This window comes from Lepisosteus platostomus, chromosome 8, assembly GCF_059453375.1.
Source record: "Lepisosteus platostomus isolate fLepPlt1 chromosome 8, fLepPlt1.hap1, whole genome shotgun sequence".
Taxonomy (NCBI): Eukaryota; Metazoa; Chordata; class Actinopteri; order Semionotiformes; family Lepisosteidae; genus Lepisosteus; species Lepisosteus platostomus.
Window position 1 is genome coordinate 60,649,153 of NC_142618.1, and position 26,448 is coordinate 60,675,600.

The 26,448-nt window shown below is 39.8% G+C and overlaps 1 protein-coding gene across 1 annotated transcript in view; it reads right to left on the reverse strand.

Annotated features, from left to right (window-relative positions):
- Positions 1-26,448, reverse strand: part of cntnap2a (contactin associated protein 2a) — a 464,126-nt gene that overhangs the window by 167,756 nt on the left and 269,922 nt on the right. Inside the window, exons 9-10 of the mRNA XM_088644173.1 lie at positions 15,366-15,515; positions 5,338-5,509 (exon numbers count right to left, since the gene is read on the reverse strand). Coding sequence (XP_088500299.1) covers positions 5,338-5,509; positions 15,366-15,515 — 322 coding nt within the window. The remainder of the gene's footprint in view (positions 1-5,337; positions 5,510-15,365; positions 15,516-26,448) is intronic.

The window sequence follows — 26,448 nt, forward strand, 5'->3', positions numbered from 1 at the left end:
AGCAACCTTTCCTTTATCAGCTTTATGCTACTGCCACATCCAAAGAAACACTGATTGTTAAACTAGTTTGGGTGCAAAAAGATAAAGTTCTCTTAATTATAAGGGTTTTACTAATCTATTATTTTTATTAATTACACAAAATCTGAAAATATTACCAGGGCAGAACATAAATTGCATTAAGTCAAGATGTTAATCAAATGATTGAAACTACTGAAACTGTTAATATTAAGATTAGGTTTACAAATGAAACTGTTAACCTACCAAGTGTCTCTCTCTTCTTTCATGGAACGAGTCAAAGTCTCATTAATGCTGTAGGTTTAAAACAATCAATGACCCATTCTTCACTTTAATTGAGAAACATGATCATGTCCAGAGACTTAAATTAAGGCTGAGGGATAAAGCATTAAATCCAAAACTAAAGGACACTTCTCATTTTCATGTACAATATTGAATATGCAGTGCCTCAGCCCACTTCAGAGAGCTACCTGTCTCTCTACCGTTTTCAAAATCATTAATGCAAATGCAGTGAAAATACTGCACAACATAAAAATTAATGCGTGATCCTCTTAGTGCAAGCAATTGTGTAGCACTAGAGATAACGGCATGATAATCCCAGCAGAATACAGTGTTTCAGTGGTGACAGGAGGGTTTCATTTAACATTTTAGCTTCTTTCCTTTCTTTGTCAAGAAGGGTGTCTTGTCTAGCACATTGACTTCCATCCATCCACGTGATATCATGAAGCTGCTAGTCTTGGGGAGGGCCAGGACAGAAGGCGTGTCTGAGAGCACAGGGCTGCTCCGCGCTTGGATGACACCAGGAAAGAGCAGTATGGGTTTGGAGGCGGCTCTGCCCCAGGTGACTGTGGGGTGGGAGGCACCATTGAGCCTCCACACAGACCCTGAGGCCAGAAACCTTTCCATGTGGATGGAAGGTAGAGCTCAGGGTTTTTCTTATTCTAAACAGGTTTGAATTCTGGCATGGGGACGCTTGTGATTGAAGGCAAAGACCCTTACATCCAGCCCTGTCTGCTGTGCCTGTTTCTGTGTTGAGCTGAGCCTGCCTAATAGAAACTGACAGTTTTATAATACAGCTATTATGGACAATAACAAAGTGATGATGTTAGTTTAAAATGCTCACAACAGATTAGACTTCCAGAGGTGACGGGGACTGCATAGAGTTTGACATGTCCTGGGAGATGAGCACATAGCACAGAAATCCACTCCCTTCACACATCACAGCTACTGACACTTTGCCCAGCCATTTAAATTGAGTATTGATTTGAATGGGCACTAATACAGAGGCTGATAAACACAGACTTTTTTTTTATTTTGATGTGGTCGGCAACATTTAGAAACACAGACGCTGACTTCATAAAAATACTTTTGCTTCATGCCCTTGTGTCGGGATGAAGTGCTACCAATTTCTTTTTCATCCGGCCTCCAATGGGGACTTACCTCATTTGTCTGGCTCAAGAGAAGTCAAGAAAACACAGCACATGGAAAAGAGAATTCTTCACCTACATCAACAGTAAAATGCCTGGAATGCCACAAGGCAACAGCTTTTGAAACCTGACGCCTTTTTCAAAATCAAACAGCAGATTAAAAAACAATTCTGCCAGAGCAGATTGATAAATATTCTGATAGTAACACAAGCAATAAATCCTTCACTGCTATAAAATAGTGCAGCTCCTTTGATTAGGAGTGGCAGTGCAGTGAGATCTATAATAGCATAATTAAGTTATGCAGACCCCCCCCCCCCGAAGACACCTGAAGAAGGCTCCACAGCCGAAACGTTGTGTTCTCTTTCTTCTTTTTTTCAGCATGGAATAAACCTATTACTTGTTCCTTTGCAGCCTACGCATGCTGACGCAACTACCCACCTGAATAATTAAGTTATGATTGCAATAGCAGTTAGACAGCAACTACTGTTTGAATGTGTTGGAATGTGGGTTATGGTACAGGGACAGTGTCCTTCCATGATGGCAAAGAGACTTCTGTGATCCCTATAAAATATAACTGAACTTCAAATCTATAGGGCCAGACAAGAACTGACACCCTTCTTAAATTAAGAAATAGTGCGTAGCTATAATTAAGATCGTCTGTGGAAAAGAGACCAATCTGGAGGAAATAAGGGATGCATAAGATCCTGAAGTTATTTTACTTTTAAAAGAATGCTTTCCTGAATGACACACACATTTGTAGATAAAAGAACTAGTGCTCTCAATCACCTCCAGCTCGTGCTGAAGGGGAAACGCGAATCGGAACGCATTCCGGAATCGGAATCTTCAGTCTGGCAACAGGCTCCAGGAAGACTGAAGTTTGGAAATGATGTGTTCGAGCTTTGGTGACACTCCTACAGTATATGTACAAAGGGCTGTGTACATGGGCTGGCATTCTCTCTAGCACACACAGCATCTGTAGCGTATATCATCACTGGCGTTTTCTCACCTCCAGTGTGCCTGCTAGACCTATACTGCAGTTTAAACGACAACACATAATACACTGGTGGGAAACGAATATCCACGCTTCATTACATCTGAGCTCATATCATCCCAAAAAATACTCATTTAAACTTCATAGGCTTTGCCTGCCAAAACTATTACTTTCCGTCCCAGGTTGATATAGACATTTTAAACCTCAGTCAGGCTTCACTGTACAAGACTAGTTTGGGCACAGATTTGATTTTTTTTTTTACGCTATGCTGCGTATCTTTAACATCATTAGGCACAGAAGGCTGGATTTTCTCAACACCTGCTCAGATACAGGCTGTGAGCAAATCAAGGTCAAAGTAACCAAGTTCTCCATCATTAGTACAAAAATGCTGTCTAATTACTGAACAGCAGCTATGGATCTGCTACACCACTGGCACAATGAGATACAGTTGGATAAACATTATTAAACTATCATTGTAAACAGTGAAAGAGCTTTCCAATTCCACTCTTAAAGCATGTATATTGATGCCAACCAAAAGCTATGGGTCTACACAATAAAAACCTGTTTGTGTGTCTAATTTTCTTTAATCTCTCAGTGATGGCAGTCTTGACACATCTGAATCTTCACATCCATGCGGCTGTTCATCTTTAGGGTTTCTCAGTGTTTATTTTTAATGATCCCGATTCCCTGGCCTTTATGTGAAATATTATTAACAGGTCTTACTGTAGGTTCACTGTAATGAACTATCTCCAGAGAGCGCATCGCCCTTCTGTGAAAATGCTACATTGATTGAAGGGCTAGAGCAGGTCTTCTCACTACCTCCCAGCGGTGCCCTTGTGACCTTGTTTGGGCCAGGATCTTAATAATTTAATTGCAAGCCTCCTTGTCAATTAAATAATTAAGTGGGTTATTGCAGCAGAGGCTTCCAATTGAATAGAGATAAAGGTCAGATCACAGCTCTTGATTATCCACAGAGGAAAAAATTTCAGCTAATTTTTTTTAAAAAGCATTTTTTTTTTCTTTTAGCGAGGTAAAAGGGTGGAAACCACCGCATCACTGATTGGGGTTACAGTGTTCTGCCTGGCTTCTGCAAACAGTTTAATCCTGAAATTGTGTTGCTTAGGATGAGCATGTGCTAATTAATGCAGAACAAAAAAGTGATTAAAGTACATCACAGATAATCTAATATTTTCAATAGCAAGTAAGTCTATTTATATCAATATAAAATATGTATCTATAAAACCACATTAATAAACATTCTAAAAGATTATAATATTTAATGGCAATTCTAATATTTTGAAATAAAATATGTATATATTGAATATCTGTTGTGCATGGTTATATAATACAACCCGAAATATTCATATAGTTTACACCAAAACTATTAGAAATATTTCTAAAATAAAAATATTACCCTTTAGAATTAGCTACAGAAAAGAATAGGAAAGACCGTTCACACTTCTCACGCTCACGCTTCATTAAGCGCAATAAACCATCTGATTATTTCTTATTAATAGTTAACTAAAGATGCAGAAGGCCTGGTTTCTCTCCATTTATTCGCCGTCAAATAATTCCGCGTTGCCGGCAGGAAGCAAGCACACCGTAAGGAGCAAATAAAATTAGCGACTGTAATAAAACTGTTCCCAGGAGAGCGCAGCGCCAATTCCCAATGCAACAATTCGATTTAAATGGCTGTGAAAACTACAGAAAAAAACTGATTAAAAAACAACTGAAACAGAAATTGGGTTACTTTAAAAATCTGATTAGGAACAATTAATAAATAACCTCGTGGGGGCTCTGTATCGAACCTATCTTGGGAATGCAGATGTTTTCTCTGGAGCTAAGGAGGATTTAACCCCTGTTATGGGACTACTGTCCGTTTGTATTTCCTTTGTAAGTTCTAACAAATTCAGATGCATGTTTCCGAGAACATTATTTGTACTGTTCTTAATGGGGGCATGTTGCATTCAGGAAACTGATCGAGTTTCTTGGCTTCCTCTTTCTGGGCCCGGCTGGGGCGGCTGGACCCCTGCTGTTTGATCCCAGGAAGACTTGACAGACTATCAAACTGTCGATTACACACCCGGCAGGGGAAGGTGTCACATGTTTTGGGAAGTCTTCACGGGTCTCGATAGACGCGGTGAAATGTTTATTGATTTGGTAGAGTTTCAATTAGAATTTTGTGAAGAAATACGACTCCCGCAGCCTCTCTGCTAGCAGTATACACTATGTTCCGTTTTTTATATCTGCTTGAAGTTTTTTTTTATTTTAAACTTTAACCTAATGTCAGAGTTTGTAAAATGCCGTTCTTTTTCCTGGTGATTTTTGTGTTGGTCGCCCCACAAGCACTACCTTACAACCCAAGCACTCGTTTGCAAGTTACCTTAGGGAAAATTAAATTAAATGCCTCATCCAGGTTGGGGGTGCACACTGGTGGAGGTGGAGGAGAGACACCATTTCCATGTAAAGCGCTTTTAGTGGAGTGTCCAGAAAAGCGCTATATAAGTGTAGGGAAGAATTATTATTATTATTATTATTATTATTATTATTATTATTATTAATAATAATAATGATAATAATAATAATAAATAATAATAATAAATTTGTGTATCACAAAAGAAAAAAAACCCAGCACAAATGATGTTACCCAGATTTCTTGAGATTAAACGCACAAACTTTTTTTTTTTTAATCCACACAGGAAGAAGCAAAAACGCCGACACCCGCACGCAGAAGCCTGCCCGTACCGTCAGCGCAGCATCCCCAGCAGGAATCAAACATCCCGAAGCAGGTTTGCGCGGCGCAGTTCGGAGAGGGGGGTGCGCGCCGCGGCTCGGAACAGCGGGTCCCCGGGGGCTGTGGGCTGTGCGCAAGCCGCAGGGTGCCGGCGGGGCCGGTCGCCTTACCGGTCTATGATGGCGCACATGTCGATGCTGACGTTCTCGAAGCTGCCCAGCCTGCCCTGCTCCACGGCGTGCAGGTCGGCTAGCTGGTCGTCCACGTGGATCAGCTGCATGCACCCCTGGAAAGTGCGCTGGGACGGCAGGGCCCTGTTGCTCCGCGCCCGGTGGTAGTAGCCTGCAGGAGGAAGGACAGTTGTGGGGTGTTTAGGGACCGCTTCTCCGCGGACAGGAGGAGTCTGCAATTCTCCCCTTGGCTTCTTACCATACTGCAGGTCAGTGTTTGTGTGTGTGTGTTTTGTTTTTCCAACATCCGTCATCTCTTACTGACCGACTTTCTATTTTCCATGTAAGGATTTTGGGGTAAAGATCAGATTTGTAAAGATTACGCTTCTGTACCGATTCCTTGACTTCGTTTCTTCATATGAGCATTCAGTTTCATCTTCAGAAATTGTAAAGGGTTAATAAAGTGATGTTATTTCAATAACCCAGTTAAGTATAATAAAATGTAAAAAAAAAAATAGCTGGGAACAATAAGCTTTTCTATGGCAAACTGCAAAAACATTCCAGAAGGACATAGAGTTTATTCTACAAATACAAAGAGTCATTTTAATATACCACAAAGTCTTATTTCTGAGTCAAGGTTGGAGTAGACTTCTAAGTATAAACAAACGGAATAAAGAAAACTATGGGAAAAAATTATCTCTGCTCAACACTGAAGCTCCTTTGAAGTGTTTTTCCTTCATACACAGACCTAACTAACGCCAGTGTGCATCACATTCTGAAAAGTTTCCTGTTCTGCTTGAAAGCACAATAGTTCATCCACAGTATCTTTAAACAACACAGCTTGCTTTCAGACTCACAGCTGAATCTTTGCACAGAGCTGATAGCTTCCTTGAGCACCAGGCACCCCCAGTGAACCCTCTTCTGCTGACCATTTCAATTTAAACACAGAGCCAGGCGTGAACCCTTTAAAACTCAGCATTGCTAAACCACAAGACATAAAACTTCCTCGCAGCTTCCGAGACCTGCTGTTTGTTCTAAAATCAATCTGGTGGACGTGAGGGAAAGGTTCCTCAAGATGTAATGACATCTGTCTGCTCCACCTGCTCCAGTCCCTGTCCATCTTTCCTCCGCTAGGCAGCACGCTTCAGCCAGCAACAGCTCAGGGTCCTGTTCGACACCGAGAGAACCATTTCCCCTTAGATGGAAACCCATCTGTTTAGGACCACAAAGAAGCACTCTCAAATCCTCCTGGGAGTCACGTATTGTGAGATGGAGACCTGATACAAGTATTTAATATTCAGAAAGACAGTGCCAGTCGCCCCAGGATATTTCTCCAGAGCGAGGAGTCAAAAACTAACCCAAGTGGAAGTGCTTTTAAAACCGGCAACAGGGTGCTCCTCTCGATGCACAGGACTGTGGGTACTGTACACATGAGCTTGCGTGCACTTGCTGAATGCGCGTGGGTTCCGATGACAGGCGTGCGCATACATGTACTGTACGAAATGCTCAGCCTTGATAGCGTGACTGGTCACTGAAGTTATAAGCGTTGTTTCTTGATGACACAAGTGATCATGCCTCTTTTTCCTAAGAAGGTCGGCATTCCCACGTTTCATCACAAAAGAAGGTAAAACACATTTCGTACGTTTACCACCCTTCTTATAGAGAAAAGAAAAAAGTCTTCCTGTTTTTCTGGGTGGTTCCATCCTATTCACACTCACAACAGACAAGCAATTTATTCATGCTTGTTAAAAGTGCTGTTACTTATATAAGACCCAATTTGCTAAAATGCACATATAGAGGTTTTCAGAGCTTTACTGTAACTGGTTTAGTGCATTTGGAAGTTGCAGACATTAACATCCTATGAACATATGTATGACAGAGTGAACCGTCTTTCCAAGTGCTCCTACCTGTTATTTAGGATATTTTATTCATCGTATAATGTAAAACCTGTAAGGTCTGACCTGATTTCCCATGAAAGACCCACAGTATGAAGCAACTGCAGTGCACCTTCTGCAGGTGTGGAAATAAGGCCGGTTTTGTCAAACATCTTTGTTTTAAATGATAATGACTTTCCTTACCCATGCCAGTGAACACCTGTGTGACAGTACGATGAAAACCATCACTTAGTAACTCCTCTAAAAAGAGACCTGGTCCAACGACCCACTCCTGGATTGTCAATAACCTGTTGCATGCATATGGCTCAGAAGAGCTTGGTGAATTTCTCCCTAAATCTGGTAATACTTCTCTATCACAGTGCATTCAGGAGTGCAGACTGTCTCGCAATCATATAATTAAAAAAATAGTAGTTCAATAATTTAAATTGTATTTGAAGCATTCCATTTTGCTGTGCATCCTTGCATTCTATTATTTGATTAAAGCTAACCTTTCCAACTCTTCTTGACCACTCTTTTGTGTTACCCTGTCCTGTGTTTCTCTGCTTTTCTGGAATTCCCGTTTTCTGAAAACATTCCTCCCAACGACGGCGGAACTGTTCTCCACTAACTGGACAGTTGAGATAAGAGATGGTCCCTGTTGACACTATGGAAAAGTCGGAAGAGCCAGGTGTAAAATCCAGATCGGAGACCTGTCCCTGCTGGATATGGATTTTCCGCATCTCTTTTTTTCCACAGTGTGGTTGAAATGGGTGATAGCACAAACAGCTGGAAAGGTAGGCTTGACAGAGACAGCTTTCACTTTGAAACGGGCCCCCCAGAGTCTCAGCTATCGTGAGCATTCTGATTCAGGCATCTGTAGCAAGTGTTATTAACAAACTGTATATGTTTCACTCATTATGCTATTAAATGCAGCGGAACACTATTTGAATGTCAATTTAAAGTGCTGTCTGTTTCTGTTTTCCCTGTTTCCCTTTATCCTTCTGCCTCCCCCAACCTCAATTAAAAACATCTTTAACTCAACTTTGCCTAGTCTTACATATGAGATTAAATTATGTATTTACTCACACAAACACTTTCGATGTGTCAGGCAAGTTGTACAGCAGATACCACTGTTCTAGTCATAATGCTACCATCTGAATCACCATGTGTACGGTGTTTACAGTCTTCTGTAATTGAGCCCTAAACTGCAGTGTAGCCCAGTCACAGAACACTGTTGGCTGAATTAAATATTTAGAATAAAAATTCTATTATTTAGAACAAAATTATTTGGTCCATCGCTGCATTATGGCATTAGGATACTGACTCCCAGTTTTTGATGCCGATACTCAAGTGTTTAATGTGTCCGAGACACATTTTCTGCATTGGCACAAAAACATCTGCGGTAAAAAATGCAAATACTTTTAGCGTAAGAACCTTTGATTTAGTCTAGGCTAGCCTTTGCCTAGTAAACAAATGCCCTATTTGTTTGCCTTTGTTGTTTCTTGCATAAAGTGTGCTAGATGCTAATGACGACTGAAACACTTCTGTGGTTAAATACAGTTTTGCAGCCCATTTTCTCAGTACAAAGGAGTTACATTCGGTATTCCAAGGCTGTTCCCCCACACAAAGCCTAAACAAACACTTCAATTCTTCTTCATCTGCTGATACTTGACCCTGCACGACTGGGGTATGAAGATAAAACGCATATCACTCACACTGACATGCCTGACCTCAATTCTGGAAGAAAATGCCAAGATTCATAAAAAACATCTCTGCACAGAGCAAAAGTGACTTCTCTTTTAATGAGGCACAGGATGAACTTGGCATACACCAGTACTCTACACAGCACCTTATCTTCCCAAAACATGTGCTTCTGGCCATTATGACTTAGCATAATGGAACTACTAATAAAAATCCGCCAACCTGCTTAATATTTTATTCCTTGGAAATCACAATACGACACACAATAGTTTGCTTGCTTTCACTTACTCAGGCATAAATAAGTGTGCTGGCATTGCTTTTTCTCCACGAACAGGTTAAAAACTCTAAAGAGCTATTGACTGAATTTGAGGGCAAATTACCTGATCTTTCTAAAATATTACTGTTCATGTACTGTAACAAGAACTTCTCATTACAAACCAGAGACGGGCATTTGGCCCAGTTAGCTTCAGTTGCGAGTGGCTAATTAAAGCGAAGATCTCATCCACCCTTTTCCTGAAAGAAGCCAGGATGTCACCTTTAACAAGATGGCTGTTTGCCTGTTCCATATTCCCACAGAACATGTGTGGAACTGTTATGTCTTTTCAATTTTGAATGCACTTCCTTGAAGCTTCCAGTTTTACTCCTCTGGTTCATTTTTCATAGTTGATTCAGAAGAAGTCCATTGTATTGACTTTCTTAACTTGACTAAGAAAACTTGGGATACTAAAATCAGGTCCCCCTAAAGAGATTCAATTCAATTTTTCAACCCTGTCTGCCCAGGACTTTGGCTTAAGCCTAAGAGTGTCTCTTCTCTGGATTAAGTCTGAAGTAGCAATATATTTTTTATAATATTGTGACCCAAATTGTGCACAATGATCCTTCTTGCAATGAACAGTTGACACTTCCTAGTGCATTGTACAATGTCAAAAACATACAGTAGTATCCAATGATTTAAATCAACTCTTTTTACTCTATCTACTACTGTTCTATTTGCATTTTTATTTTTCTACATTATCTAGAAGATATAAATGATATGTCAACTTAAACACCCATATCTTCTTTAGAATTAGACCATTAAATCTCTGGATTTTCCACCTTATATTTACAGTTTGTTTTGAGATCTTTTGAGATATCAGAAGCAAAGAAAGGTTGTGCGTCACCGGTACTGGGATAAGAAAACCAGGTTGTTACTAGTGGCGTTAGTAGTACAGCAAGTGATACTCTTCACCCTGCACAAGAATGCCCAAATCTATGGCCCAGAATGGCACTCTTCGTGAAAGGAGCAGTATTCACTTTGGTATACTGGCTAAATTCTGCCCTGGGCTTTTACCTGCAGCTTCTTAAATTTCTCCATTAATTCGATTGGTGAACAAGTTCTCACTTCCACCACCTGATCTGCTGTGTGGTGGTGTGTCAAAATAAATTCTGTAAAGGGTAAAATGGCCTAGTCTCTTAATAAAGTCACTTGGTGAGACTGATAGTTGTTTAAAATACTACAGCAATAATATTTTTTTTTTCCCTGGGGCAACGTATGTGACATTCTTTAAGCTTACCATGTATGGTTTCCGTACATGTTAGAAATTCTGGGCCCTCAGGGCAATTCTCTAAGAATATGTGTTCCATTTAATGAATTCTGACTGCAGTACTATTGCAAAGTGTCGTAGTACAGCTTCAAGCCATAAAACCAGTCACCATGGCAGATGATCATGTCATGATTCATGCAGCTAATAGGACACAATACAGAGATTTTGGAAGATTGAGTCTTGAGGTCACTGTCCTTTCCACACACGAAAAAAAGAAGATTTATCAGCAGAACATAGAATCCCTTGATGTTTTTGCCTCCTACAACAATGTATTTGTGATGATGTTGCTACAGTGTGTTAGATCCGTATTTTTCCAGATATAATTGGAAAGACCATTTTAAAATTAAATAACCACATTAGACCTGATTAGCATGCTTCTTTATTATCTGAAACACTCCCAATGTGCAAAGAAAACATTTTCTCTGGACAGCCTGTGGTTTGTTCTGAAGTTCGGATTTCAGCTGGGAGTTTCAGCAGGACCCTAAAGATCAGAATGTTTCAAGTACTGTACTTAATTTACAAATGGGCACTCTGTGGGAAGATTTCCCCATCCACAGAATTTAATGAGCAATTCTCCTCTCTGATTGCATTTGCACCAGCGTTTTAATTAAAACCACACATTTACATCATTGCTTATTACTAAACAACACTGTCGATTCTACTTGGTTTATGAGTAAACATTGCTTCTCTTCCATTAAACACTTCTTTTACCAAACATGTATCAAACATGGATTCCCAAGAAAGAAGCACTCTGAACCTTTCAATCATATATTCCATGTGTGACAGCTATGCAAGGTCTGATCTAGAATTCATATGATTTGCTCAAGGAAAAGATAGAAAGATATCACTGTCATAGAAATGGCTATATTGTTTCAAAACATTGTAAGGATGTGATATCAGACTATAATACAATGAGCATCTTATTTAGAAAACTTTCATATTAAATATTAGTGTAACATACTCATGTTGAGCAGAATTCAGAAATGATTCTGGGAGAATGTAATTTTAATTTCATCAAATATCATCGTATATTAGATTGAATAAATGTGGGAGTAGTAGTTAATATTGTAACATGCCACTATGTTCTCTACAGTACAGAGTATTCTTTTTGATCTACTAATATAACTATTCTGGGATATCGGTTGCTCTTTGTTGCTTCTGTGTTCATAAAATATACAGATATTCTTATTAACACTTTATGCTCTTTGAATTTTAAAGGCAATTTCAAGACCAGATCTATTTGCCCTCTCCCATGTGTATCCCTTTGAGCATTCATATACTGTATGTAACAAATTCTTACCCAACTCAGGTAAATCAGGTAAAAGTGATTAGGAAATCAGGAGAAGAGCTCCCCTAAAATGAGCTGTGCTCCTCATGGAACCTTTCTGAGCCAATACAGACACAATCATAGTTTTATAATGACACTTCCAATCAATCAATCAATCAATCAATCAATCAATCAATAGATGACAGGGGAAGAGGATAAAGCTTTTTTATATCTCATTTGTATGCCTGTCATCTGTAAAAGTGTTGTCAGGCTGCAAAAAGCCAAATACCATGAAACAGTATATTTTTTCATTCAGTTCTTTAGAAGATGAGTGGGCCAGCAAAGCTATCAGCGGCCTGTCCCTCAGCATTAACTGGCAGTTGAGTTGATAGTGCCAAGCAATGTAGACTATAGGAAGACAGATTGGATTGCTTTTTTTCCACATAGGTCCTGTGCTGCCCATTTCCACTGGAACAATCTGTCTTTTTTAAATTGACTGGTATTGGGCTCAGGAATGGACTGGATAGAATCAGGATGACAATTTGACTAAACCTGTCTTCTCCTTTTTGGATGGTTACTCCTTTCTCTTTTGCATTCTTTCGCTTTCCTTTGCCAGTTCTTAGAAAGTCCTCTAGTGTACAAATCCATGAATGTCCTAAAACTTCAGAGGAGCGTCAATTAACAAACCAAATCTAGTAACAACCAGTTAGAAGTACATGGTGTCTGAAACAGATTCATTCTACTGAACCATGCAAATAAAATATTTTTTAAGTATCTTAAATCAGCCTATTTAACTACATATTCCCACTCAAATATTCAAATATTCTATTGATAAACTGGTCTGAAACAAAGAATAAGAACCTTGCTGTCCTCACACAGAGATGTTATATCGCCAACTCAGCTGTTCACACTGCTCAATACTACCCTTGCAGGAGGTTCCCACAATGATCAAACCCCTGAATCCATCATGGCATATACAGTACCACTGTGTTCGGTGAAATCACAATCATCAAGTCAACCCGAAATTGCCTGCTGAATGCTGGTTGAATAAAGTAGGAAGCTGGTGCTTAGTTTGGTAAAGGGTTTGGAATATCGAAGCATTTCATATATAAACACATCCCAGGAAACACAATATGAGCAAGATTTGTTTTCTGAGAGCATTAGCCAAACAAGTGCAATAGTAGATGACAATGCTGCAGAAAATTTAACACAATATCATACAATTTAAACAACCAGTTAATTAGTTCCAAGAAATGGAAAACCCATTCTAATGTCTTGTAACTCTATAGAGGTTAATTGAATGAAATTAATTGTTAATATGTTCAATTAGCAATATTAGTGTGCTGACCCTTCCAGTTTTCTGACATGATCTGAAAATGATTATCCCTAGCGTTTATTCAAGAAGCTCTGAGACTATCAATGGCTTAGAAACCAGTAAAGGACGATTCGCTAATTGGCTCCTGCTTGCTTGAACATTTCTTTACTTTTTAAGGCAGTTATTTTGGTCATTAATGATACAGCCTCAGGCTTCTCAGAGGCTGCCATTACAGACAGGATTACATAATGCTCAGCATTTCATTACATCTTGATAAACATTTCAGTAAAGACATTATGACCCTTTTTATTAAAAAAAAACGATGGACAGATGAACTTACCAACCAAGAAGGGTTTTGGGTTGGTACTTACTTCAGGTTGGTGGGTACGTGTTTAAGCCGTTTTTCAACAACAGAGATAAAATCAGAATGTTGCCGATTTAGGAACGGGGCCAATATCCTCAAAGGTAAAAACCTCGATTAAAAGTCCAGATGCGTATTCGGAGGATCTAATGTTCTATCTGTCAGATAATGTTAGTTTAGGAAAAACAAACCCCCTGCCTCATGTTCACTGGAGATATCAAAGAACTAGAAACTAGACCCAGTTTCTTAAATTCATGTAAACACCAAAATAGCTCTGTCCATTCTTAATAATCAAAGCTGTTAATGAAAAAATGGGTCTATGTTTCAATGCTGGGTGGTTCTTTGATATCTCCAGTGATTTCAACAAATTAACCTCTGTGAAAATGTGTCTTTGCTTCTCCATCCATTTTCTAACTGCTTTATCCAATTCAGGGTAGCAGGGGGACCAGAACGTATACTAGCAAGCAACAGGCACAAGGCAGGATACATCCTGGACAGGACACCAGTCCATCACAGGCCACACACACACACACTCACCCTGGACAGGACGCCAGTCCATCATAGGCCACACACAGACACACACACTCACCCTGGACAGGATGCCAGTCCATCATAGGCCACACACAGACACACATACACACTCACCCTAGACAGGACGCCAGTCCATCACAGGGCACACACACACACACTCACCCTGGACAGGACGCCAGTCCATCATAGGCCACACACAGACACACACACTCACCCTGGACAGGACGCCAGTCCATCACAGGGCACACACACACACACACTCACCCTGGACAGGACGCCAGTCCATCATAGGCCACACACAGACACACACACTCACCCTGGACAGGACGCCAGTCCATCACAGGCCACACACAGACACACACACAAAGGCAAGACATGGACAGTCTCTCACCGGGGCCAATTTTCCCAGGAGCCCATTAACCTGCCAGTACGTGTCTGGACTGTGGGAGTAAACCAGAGCACCCAGAGGAAACCCACGTGAACACAAGGGGAACCTACAAGCCCCAGTAGCGGCCCCTGTCCAGCATTGAGCCCAGGGCCCCAGAGCTGAAAGGTGGCAATGCTAACAGCTGCGCCACCATGCTGCCTAAATGTATACTTTAATTAAAGCTAATCTTCACTTTCTACTCTACTATTTTGTATGCACTTTTTATTGCTGAATTTAATTTTCCTGATTTGTGTATCTTATGTGCGTTCTGACAGGGTGATCAATTCTTACTTATTTTTTTAATTAAAAAAACACGAGTGTCCATTTCAATGGCTGCCTTTCTGCTAAGAAATAATATAGTACATTTTCAATAAATATGTTGCTTTTCTCTGTCTAAATGTCTTAATGGCTGAATTCCTGCTATGGGGGGGAATTGGGTAAGTCATTTGCTAAAGTAGGGCACGTGCTGTACACACAGATCGATTGCAACCTGTTATATAGAAGTAAATGGCATCTGCTACTGAAGGTGATGCAATAATAAAATCTGGTTGTGCTTGTAAATTATTCCCTTCAATATTGTTTTTCAGAGTGGCGTATAATTGTCAGAAGGAAGCTACAAAAATACCCATTGCCTGTAAATGCTAAAACTTTTCAGTCTCATACATTTTTAAATATACAGCTTCAAGATCTGCATTAGGCCCCTTTTATTCTTGTCAGTGCGCAGTTTTACTTAAGCTTAGTCCCTCTCGCCATTTAGAGATTAATGCCTGCACTTTAATGGCCTCTGCGATTTCTCCTACCTGGACACGCAGGGGTGCTGTCGGGACAGGAGCCTTCGTCCTCAGAGAGAGTATTTGATAAAAATCAGGAAAAATTAAAACATTGCCTAGTTTAAATGCTGCCGGGAGTCTGTACTGCGAGAAAAAAAAATCCAAGATAAGCCAGAAGAAAAGGAAAAAAGAAATATACCTCCAAAGTAGTATTTGTCTCCCGTCTTGATCTGGACTGGAGTGTTTGTCCTCACGGCTGAGGCCTCGTCTCTGTCGATGGTCAGCATGACAAAGTTCTCTTTAGCCAGGAAACGTACATCGTGCCACTGGCCGTCATTGAGCCCCGACCCTGGAATGACAAAATACAAGCAATGCAGATGTTATATGACGGATGCACGTTATATGAGGCTTTCCTGCCTTCCTCACATTTCGGACACTTTTCCCACCCCAGCACTTTCCCACACGGTTTCGCAGTTGTACTCTAATTTGCTTTTGCTTTCATTTACTGAACTACACTGATGGATATCCATGTACATGATTTTTAACATGAAAATAAAAGTTATTGAGTTCAAATACAGCGCCTTTCAGTGTCGTCCTGGTTGCCTGCTTGCCTGCACATGAGCTGCTTGATTCTGGAACAGATTTTAATGTACTGTAAAGGCTAATTCCGAATGTAAAACACTATACTGCTATTGTAACTTCAGCGCAGATTTTCTTGCTGCAGTACCTTACGACACATTAAATTTGCATTAGCACAGCATCTACCAGAAGACTAATTGAATTTAGAACCAAACAGTTGCATGAGCCTCATCCTAGAAAATTACCCTGTCTGTAAAATAAACATTTAATTTCATGTTAATAACCTCAAGCCTGTGTGAATATTTTTATATTTCCCCTGTAATGCAACAAACCGGCAAATATCTTAATTCTGATTTATTTCCATATTAGCAGACAAACGTTCTATTGCTCATTTATTTGCAATCAAATCTGTGTTTGCAAAAAGGGTAAAATTGGATTATTGCTCAGTCTGAACAGACAAGGCTGCAAACAAACATGAAACAAGAAAGCTCTCCCGATAGTGAGCCCAGGGTATGTGATGGGTGAAACTCTGATACGCCAGACTTCATCAAAATCAAGTGGAGGTTATTTTGCCGGAGTATTTTCTGTTTAATAATGTTCACTTGTTGATTATCAGTTAGGTTCACAACAAACTAGTGGCAGTTCCTCTAAGCCAACTACACACCATGTGCTGTTTAATTAGTTTGTGACCTGATTAATTTTAATTTCGACGTAATCAACTTTTTTTGTTAAAAAAACAAGTGAAAGACGGTTCTGTGCCTGTTAAGAGTTCAATTTGGACTCCTGCAAATTAAGGAAAGAGGTGGGGCCTGGTATGTCAATAAGTCGCATATAGAGTCCACCCGCCACATGGTGGCGCAGGGGTTAGCGTTGCTGCCTGGCCGTACTGGGGCCCTGAGTTTCAAGCTCTGGGGTGCTATCTGTGTGCAGTTTGTATGTTTTCCCTGTGTTGGCTTGGGTTTCCTCCAGGTGCTCCGGCTTCAAACCCACGGTCCGCAGACATACCGGTACAGTAATAGGCTTCTTGGAAGAATGGCTGTGGTGTGTGTGTGTGTTCGTGTTTGTCGGGGGGTGCTGTGTGGTAGCCTGACCTTCGTCCCAGGGTTGGTACTGCCTTGCTCCCCATTGCTTGTCAGGATAGGCTTCAGCCCCGTGTTACTCAGAACCGGATAAGGTGGTTAGCAAACTGGCTGCCCACTGGCACTGGTGAGAGGGGTTGATGAACTGTGTTTTCCTGGGTTCTGCACTTGCATCCTTCACTGTGCACATCCCAGGAACAACGGCAAAAGGGAAGTCGGTCTTGTGAGTCATTTATTTTACTTTGCATTTGTGCCCTCTTTTAGGTGGAATTCTCCTAGAGTCTTCGAATGCAATAATGTGATTCACGTTGTTTTTGTGACCCTAAGCAATTTGCTGTACTTGGAGCTTTAGGTTAACCGTTGTGCAATTACTTTTGATTTGACAACAAAAACCAATAAATCACAGAAACATATTATATTTATTCAGAAACCTCCGTAAAAGGATAACAGCAATCTGCACGTAATAAATAGAGTGCAGCCTTCTTACAGAAATAAATTATTTTACACCATTAATCATACAAGAGATGTTAAAACGTTGCCTAATTTGTGGTCCCTGCAGACCAGTTTCCACTATCAGTCACAGACCACAAATCTTTAAACAATTGCTCACTTTCTAGATAAAGTACATCCTAGAGAACCACACCAGCAGGCAATAACATGGTGATCATAACCACTGTCATCATGGAAAATTAATTTACAATACAACCTTCATCAAGCTCCGTCCTAATAAGAAGAAATGTCTGAGAATCTCATGCTTCAGATCAACCAGCACACGCTAACTCTAAAATTACCACGGACCTCTTCTTTAAGTGTCTCTTTCCAAAAATAACTTTTTAAGAATGTAAATGGTAGGAAAATACTCTTTAAATTTGTACCTTCAGTTTCTAATCAATATTTTAATTAAGATTTTTAATTGAGAGAACTGTTGGGTATACAGTATGGAGTTTCTGGTTTAGAGTATCTTCACTCATGGTTGCATGGTTGAATATAGTGGTGCTTTGCAAAAGCATGAACATGAGGTAAGCCAATAACACTTTGCATTGTCTGAAATAAAACCAGATGGGCCTCACGAACTTGCCTTTCAGTGGACAAGCTGATTCTGTAACTGGCTAATCCTGGATAAACAGTATGTATCAGAAATACATGCTTTATTAATGGATTCACAGTGGGCTATGTGCTTATTGAAGCCACAGTTTCTTGGACTGATGTAAGATGTGACATAGAACAGGTAAACAGCGCTTGAGCACTGAAGTGGTATCAACGGCCTTTTAAATACCTTCAGTTATGCCTGTGCCTAAAAAAAATAAACATGGCTGTGGAAAACCAAACAATTTTAGTCCTGTATCCACTATAACTTGCCTTTTCTTGAGAAAATTTTAGAATTTTAGAATAATACAATTTAAAAATCACCCCATTGCATATAACCTTCTTGATCCCTTTCAGTCTGGTTTCAGACAACTACACAGAACAGAAACTGTCCTTGTTAAAGTTACTGATGATCTTTGTATGGCAGCTGATTCTGGTTCTCTATCTGTCCTAATTCTCTTAGATCTAAGAGCTGCTTTTGACACTGTTAATCATGACATTTTACTCTCACATCTTGAGACTGTGAATTGGGAAGACTAGAAAGCTGGTGTTTGGAGACATCACACTTAAATGGATCAGCTCTTATCTCACTCAGAGCTGCTACTTTATCTGTCTTCGGAGTTTCAGTTCTCAAGTTCTGTTTGTTAAGTTTGGTGTTCCTCAGGGCCCCCTGCAACTCAGCATCTACATGATCCCACTTGGTCAGCTATTAAGATAACATGGTCTGAATTAACTTTTCAAAGCTGATTATACTCAACTCTATGTCCTTTCTATACCTGACACTGATATAGCTGTCTCTGCAGTCTCATTTTGTTTTCAATATACATTTTAAAATACATTGTTATATACAGTATCTGTATTTATTGAGATACTGATGTCACTGCAATTAAAGGTCTTCATGTTATTTTCCATGGGTAGTATATAAAATGTGTGAGAGACATTGTTGTGGGGCGGGCGTATATTTATTCTCTCTGGAGAAAAAAATATGTCACAGAACATTTATTATTCTGCTGATATTCAAAAGTTACAACTTAAAATCTATGAAGAAAACTGGTCTGTCTTGATTTACAACATTATATAATAAATAATAACTAATTAAAAGATAAATGCTTCCATATTTCATAATAGGTAAAGCAAAACTTAACCCCAAGCACATGTTAGACAAACACTTGATCCACCCGCCCACACGAGTCTGCGGAATTGGTTCTCACACTCAATCCTTCTCATTTAATAGCCTTTTTTATCAGCAGGTTAGTGGAGTCGCCATGGGCACCAGGATGGGACATAGCTATGCCAATATTTTTGTCGGCTGGGTAGAAGAATGTTTCTTTGCTTCCTATACTGGCTTTGTCCCTGACCTCTACAAGCGATACATCGATGACTGCGTTGGTGCTGCTACATGCTCTCATGACCAGCTAAAGCACTTCCTGCATCAATTCACTAACTCTCACTCATCCCTCAAATATACAGTTAACATATCTTCCGCCTCTCCTCCATTTCTAGACATATATTTATCTATTAGTTCAGGTGGGTAGCTGCGTCAGCATGCGTAGGCTGCAAAGGAACAAGTAATAGGTTTATTCCATGCTGAAAAAAAGAAGAGAGAAAAAACACAACGTTTCGGCCATGGAGCCTTCTTCAGGTGTGAGAGAGACAAGGCAGTAGGCAAAGGTAATGTAGTGGGAGAACAAAGGCTGGGAGGGAGGAGGGGTTAGAGGCGGGAGCAGGGGACAGAAAGAGAGGCCAATCAAGAGGTGTGAAGTCAGGATAGGTGTAGAAAGGTGTGAAATGAAACTTCCAATGAATGGAGAAAATTTAGTAGAATTGTAGTCTGTCGTTAAGAGAAGGGGGAAGAAGTGATCCTAGCTGCAGGATAATGGATGGTTTATCTATTAACCATCCTTGACTCTCTATCTCGGTCTATTACAAACCCACAGATTCACACAGCTATCTCCTGTACAGCTCTTTTCACCCCTACTCACACCAAAAACTCTCTCCCTCTTTCACATTCCTCAGGCTACGTCAGCTCTGCAGTGACGACATTGATTTCTAGAACCAAGCATGCAAAAAGCACTCCTTTTTCATCAACAGAGGATACCCCACCCAGGTTATCAATTGGGCCCTTGCCTGAGCCAAAAACACCCCTCGGACCATCAATTTGATCAGGAACTCCGGTCTCACAACTGCATTCACTTGGTGCTTTCCTACCACCCTAACACACTTTCTATCCCCAGGACCATCATTAACAACTACTCCATTTTACAGGACGATCCCTCCATCAGTACCTTTTATTCCGACAGCCCAATCATCTCTTATCACTGACCACCCAATCTACATAAACATCTTGTTCACAGCTCCCTCGACTAGACTCGGCAATCATCCCCACCAGGCACCTTCCCCTGCAACAGAGCTCACTGCATCACCTGCAAATACATATCTAACAACACGCTCATTCAGGGCCCCTCAGGTCAATTCCGGGTCACCCAAACAACATCCTGTTCCTCCAGCAACCTCATTTACTGTATCTCTTGCAGGGAATGCCCAGCTATCTATGTTGGGGAAACCGGAAGGAGACTAGGAGACCGCTTCAGAGAACTTGTTAGGGCTGTGAAGATGAAAGATTTCTCCAAGACCACAGTTTTTCTTTTCACCCCAGACGGCCATGACCACACTGATTTCTCTGTCTCCGTTCTCAAAGAAGGGTTTCTCAACTCTCATAGCAGAAAGACAACAGAAACTAAACTCATCCTGAAACTAGGTTCACATCAACCCCCTTCTCTCAATGACAGACTTATTTTCATGTAATCTTCTCTATTCTCATGCAGGCTTTGACTTTACACCCTTCTCCACCTCTCTCCACTTTGCACTACCTGAGTGGCCTCTCCCCTCTCCCTCCTCCTCAACTTTTTCATCTTTTGTTCTCCTGTGTTATTTAATTTTTGCCTCTACCCTCTCTTTCTCACAATTGAAGAAGGCTCCACAGCCGAAACATCGTGTTTCCTTTCTTTCCTTTTCAGCATGGAATAAATCTGTTACCTGTTCCTTCAAACCAAAACTCATTAAAGGATGCAAATGATTTTAAAATCTGTTAAGAGTACATACAGCACATACTCTGTTGGAGTGCCTAAGTGTCAAATATATCATGCATGATCCAAAATGTGTCTGTACATTTACCATTTTATCAAACAGTGTATTAGTATAGATTCAAATGTTGCAATGATTTGCCGGTGTGTAATATAACATTTTACTTCCCTACTATGATACCCAGAATGCTATTGGGCGAAGTCACCTGACCAGTTGGGAATAAATGATTGGTCAGGTGACAATTAAAAAAAAACAGGAAGCTGAGGCTTAAATGAGGTTTCACATCTGTTGTCTGGTGAATGTTCTCTCAGAAAGAGACTGACCTTTCAAGTCAAATTGCATCACACACCTACATTTGTATGCAAAAGCCATTTCTTCCATTTCTGACAGCGCTATAGTTGCGCTACAAACCTGTCTGAATTAACACATTATCCGGAAATGATGTTGACTGTGATGAAGGACAAGAGGCAAGTTCACCAGTTATAGTGCCTCTTGTGAGATTAGATAAATTCTTTCCCATACCACAGTGAAAAACCAGCCTGGTTTGTTGCTACTTTATAGTCTTCAGGAAAAGTTCACTCTAATGAAATATCTAGTTCTGCAATATTTTAATATTTGGAGAAGGGACATATAATGCACATTTTATTTACCCCAGACTATATTTGTATAAATAATGTTAAGAATATATGCCTAATGCCTGTTTGTTTAAATAGCTTCAAACATTTTAGTAATTCCTAGCAGTAAAGGGCAGACCAATATATAACAAGAGTACAGAATAAAGAGTAATGGTTAAAAAGAGCAAAAAGTCAGAGAGGAAAAAGAGCTTCACTGCTCAGGACTTTTTTCATTACACATTTTAATGGAACTGTAATAGAAATACTTTACCGCAGATTCGTTTAATGAGCTATCAGCAGTGATTCAAACACTGTCTAGACCTTCAGAATAAAGTGCAAAATTGTTTGTCAGTGTCTTGCTGTTCCCTAAGATATAATTATTGTATAAAAGTGTTGAGATGCTCCTGGGGGCATCTTTTCATCAAACAGTCTCCATCCTTGCTTGTGGCCTGTTCCTGCTATCAAATCCAGCCTTGCTCAAAGACAGACCGTTGGTGTGCTGCTTCTCCAAACCGCGGGTAATTACAGCGACATGATTCTAAAGGGCACGGCATCCTGACACATTCTCCGCAAAGCTAAATGATAAGTTTCTTACCATCGAAAAACACCGGAGCTGTAGAATTAAAAATGGCTAAAATCTCAGTGAACGTAATATCAGGCTTAAAATTCCAGATATAGATTATCTAGAATATCAGGCCTAACTTTTGCAAAAAAAAAAAATGTATCTACCTGTTAAAAGAAATGAAATGATTTGAAAGAAAATTACTTCCTTAAACTACAAAATCCAGTTTTATAGAAGTTATTTGGTATAGTTAATTGTAGGTACAGTTGGAAAACTATAGGATTACCAAACATTAAAGAAACAACAAATGACATTGAAAAAGACTTAGACAATATTCAAGACTGGGAACATACATGACACTTTTTAATTTACACAAGTGCAGGGTTTTTAATGCAAATAGCAAGAACAAACCTACATATACTGTACAGTACATAATTCTATACATAATACCAAAGAAACTACTTAAATTTTCAGTGAAGAAAGAATCAATGCTTCCCTTTCAGTGAGTACACAATTAACACAATTAACACTAATTTCAGTAGGGCAGAATGGGTAACTGCGAGATTTAATATACTGTTTTACAGCCAATTTCAAATTCGATAAGTGCTGCGTAATGTTTGATGTCATAAATAAAAAAGGACTGGGATCTCAACCCCTAGTGAAATTTCAGAATAAAAACTTTTCAACAGATGCTGAAGAATAAATTTCTTTATACTATTTTCCTATACTGTATGAATTCATACAGTACAATAATAGTTCCTTACTCTTTTACAGCTCTTTTATGGTCAATCCACTCAAAGTGCTTTAAACTATTGGGGATCCCCTCCACCACCACCAGTGTGCAGCCCCACCGGGATGATGCTCCAGTCCGCTCCCCACACAGCAGCTCTTAGTGAGGAGGAGAGCAGTGATGAAGCCAGTTCAGAGATGGGGATCATTAGGAGGCCATGACTGGTAAAGGCCTGGGGGAAATTTGGCCAGGATGCCGTGGTAACACCCCTACACTAAAATGTAAATTTAAATTCAAGTATCAGTACAAATTTTGTGAATTAATGCTACATTTGACTACTTAAAAATATTGTTTTGGGACCTTAATTCAAATTGAAATAATAACATGTATAAAGAAATATCAACATTAGGAAAAGACAATGAGCTAAAAACCAGAAATGGAATCAATACTGATATTAGCTTCCTTGTATTAATAAAAACCCTACCCTGGGTGACATTAAAAGGACACAGAGTGATTGTGCTGTTGCACCCCAGAGCAAGCGACTTCACCCCAGAAGTGATCATGACGGGGGCCTGAGGATGAAACAACGATTACAAAAACATCAGGAGTTCCTGAGAGATAAAAGTATACAGTTCATTTTACAAGTGACCCCGGCAGCACTCCAGTATAAGAAATTGACTTTTTGACTGGGTGTTTTTTTGTAAGTGCCCAGAAGCAATTTATTAGCTTGTAAGCTCAGATTCTTGAGTTTGTCACCCAGTCATGCCCTTTATATGAGTTAATATCCTGCAGAGGGTAAAAAAAAACCTGTCATTCTCAAAGTGTTTCCAAAAATGAAAAACTACTACTGCAGATGTACACTGGTCTTGTTTTAGAGTACCTGGGCTGCTGTTCTAAAGGTGAATGGAGGCTTAGATGGGTATTACCCTGGTTCACAGACATGCGGATTCTAGTCTTAGAGCAATTTATAAAAGCACCTTTGATGTTTTTCTGTGTCATTTTCAGGGCAGCCACACATCTGAATTAAGCAGTATGTTGCGGCCTGAAATGTTCCCCCAATTCCCAGTTGCTCCCTCCGCCCCTTGCAAAACGCCCAATACAAAAGTGTTGCTGAAAGTTACTGTCATGTAAGCTGTAAAAAGAGCTGTCATGTGCACAATGCCCATTTGGGGAGAAATCAGGAAGTCCAGAGAAGAGCAACAATTTGCATTCAGGGACTTAAAGGACTGTCCCACACTGACAGGCTGAAGGAAGTGAACCTTTTTAGTCTCGAACAAAGAAGCCGTCGGGATCTGCACAAGTATCCAAAATCCTCGAAGAGATAGACAAAGTCAACCCAGTGGACGTTTTCAGAATGAGAGTGAAACACCAACCATCAGTGGAAACTGTGGGGGCAGTTCTCACAGCTGGATGAGATGTTGGCATCTGTTAGCTAGCAACAACTGAGCGGGCCAGATGGGCCAAAAGGCTCCTCTCGCCTGTCACTGCTCTTTTGTTCAGCTTGGATTCCAGCTTGCTCTTCCATCAATGGCAGTGTGGCTTAATCAGAAGAAGCCCTCGATGGAAATAAGCACCTGAGGCTGCAAACTCTTACTGTTGGTATGCTCTGTTGCTTTTAAACATGCTACCAACTGATCACATTATAAGAATGGAGCAAAATGTGTAAAGTGAATGATACAGAATCAAGGGAAAGAGCCGTAACAAATATGGTGTCTACAGCAGTTAAATTGGTGAAAAATGAAAAAGCCTTGCAATGCAGTTTTATGCATTAATACCAAACTTAAATTTGAGAAGATAATGTCAACTGAAAAAATACACAACAGATCACAGAGACGGCAAATTTCAAATTTTCTGATTCAATAATATAACAAAATAGTCTAAAATAAAAGCTATCTGACCCATGCATCCATACCAATCTAAAAGATTTGACACATCATATTTTACGGAATTTCACGCACAGGTTTTTCAGAGGCAATTTACTTTCTCACTTAAAAATTGTGTTTCTTTGACAAGCTTCTGTTGGAAGACAAACCTGCAATGTAGCAAACAGATTGAACATGGTGGAAACACACTGTGAAATGAAAGGCACAAGATTTTTAGATGGGGGCTTGCAAAGCCAATTTCTTAGTTTTTCTTTACTGGAGAATATACTTCAGAGGTTGGAGGATGCAATTTATCCAGTAACACACTCTTATACTTAAAATAATGAAAACAGCTGCAAAGAGGTTTTGTGAATTATAGATCATCATTGTGTCAAACTGTATGTCACAATACATTTGCAACACCACAGGATTAATCCTGATGTGAGCAGGCAGACCACGATTCATAACTCCCTGGGTCAAGTTTTCTCAGTAAAATGCTGAGTGGATAATACACCACTTGCCTGAATATGGTCTCCTTCCTCGTTGTTACAAAGGTTTGGATTTCTTTAATTTTACTGCTGTTGTCTTGTAGTCTTGTAACCTCTTCCTAAACCCCTGCTCAATCCAACAAATGAACAAATAACAGCAAAACTGGCTAACCCTGAAATCTGGTTTTATTCCTGTAGGATTATTACTGTTTTAAAACCTGCTTTAAAACAACTTGGCCTTGATTTTGACGTACTTAAAAAGTGCCCTGTTTCCAAACCTTCCTCACTGAAATTCTAAAACAGGCAGGGTCAACCTTTTTTGAATCTTGTTTTGCATCTTCACATTTTCAGTTAGGGTTAAAACAAATTCAGCACTGAAGTAGCCAATAGTCAGTCAGGAGATCCTGTGGCTTATTGTTGTATTTGTGTGTGAGCAAATAAGAACAAAAACTGGTTCCCTGTATATATACAGTAGGTATTGTACAGTATTGGTTAAAAAAAGAGCATAAGCCTAGAACTAGACTAAAGATTTTTTCAAGGCAGGTAGAGCTCTTTTAAATCCAATGAATGAAAACTGGAATTCTGAGTTAGGAATACCTATAGGATGAACTGCATTTTTTCAGCTCACATGTCTGATTAATCCCTGTTTCCAATGACACCTATCAAAAAGCAAAACTTTTCATTTCACATTTCATTGTAAGCAACCTACACACCATCTTTTACTGTTTCAGTATCATAAACTGGCTGTTGGGTCTTCTTCAGAGTGCCTATTGATATTAAATTGGAGAATATGCTGTCCTCTCTGATAACTGATACTCTGATAACACCAACACGCCACATTTTACCACAACCTCCTTTAAGTTCTTTGTTTTGTAAGGCGAGTATAATACGACGGACGATTCTGAAGTAAGAAGAAACGAATTATGCCATTTCCCGATCTAGGGCTACAAATCAAAGTACCAAAAGAAAAAAAGGCTGATAGGATTGGATATTTTAAATGTCTTTGGCCTTTATTGCCTTATAATTAATAGAAATCTGCTAATAAAACTCTCAAGCTGCAAAGGTTCCAATTTATGCTCCCTTCTTAAATTATGTGGTGAAGCACTTTCTCTCCTTCCTCTCCTCCTGGTCTGCTGGTCCAGGAAGACAGAATGTGTCAAAGTGAGAGCTGATCTGCAATGGGAAAGTGGGTCTGTTC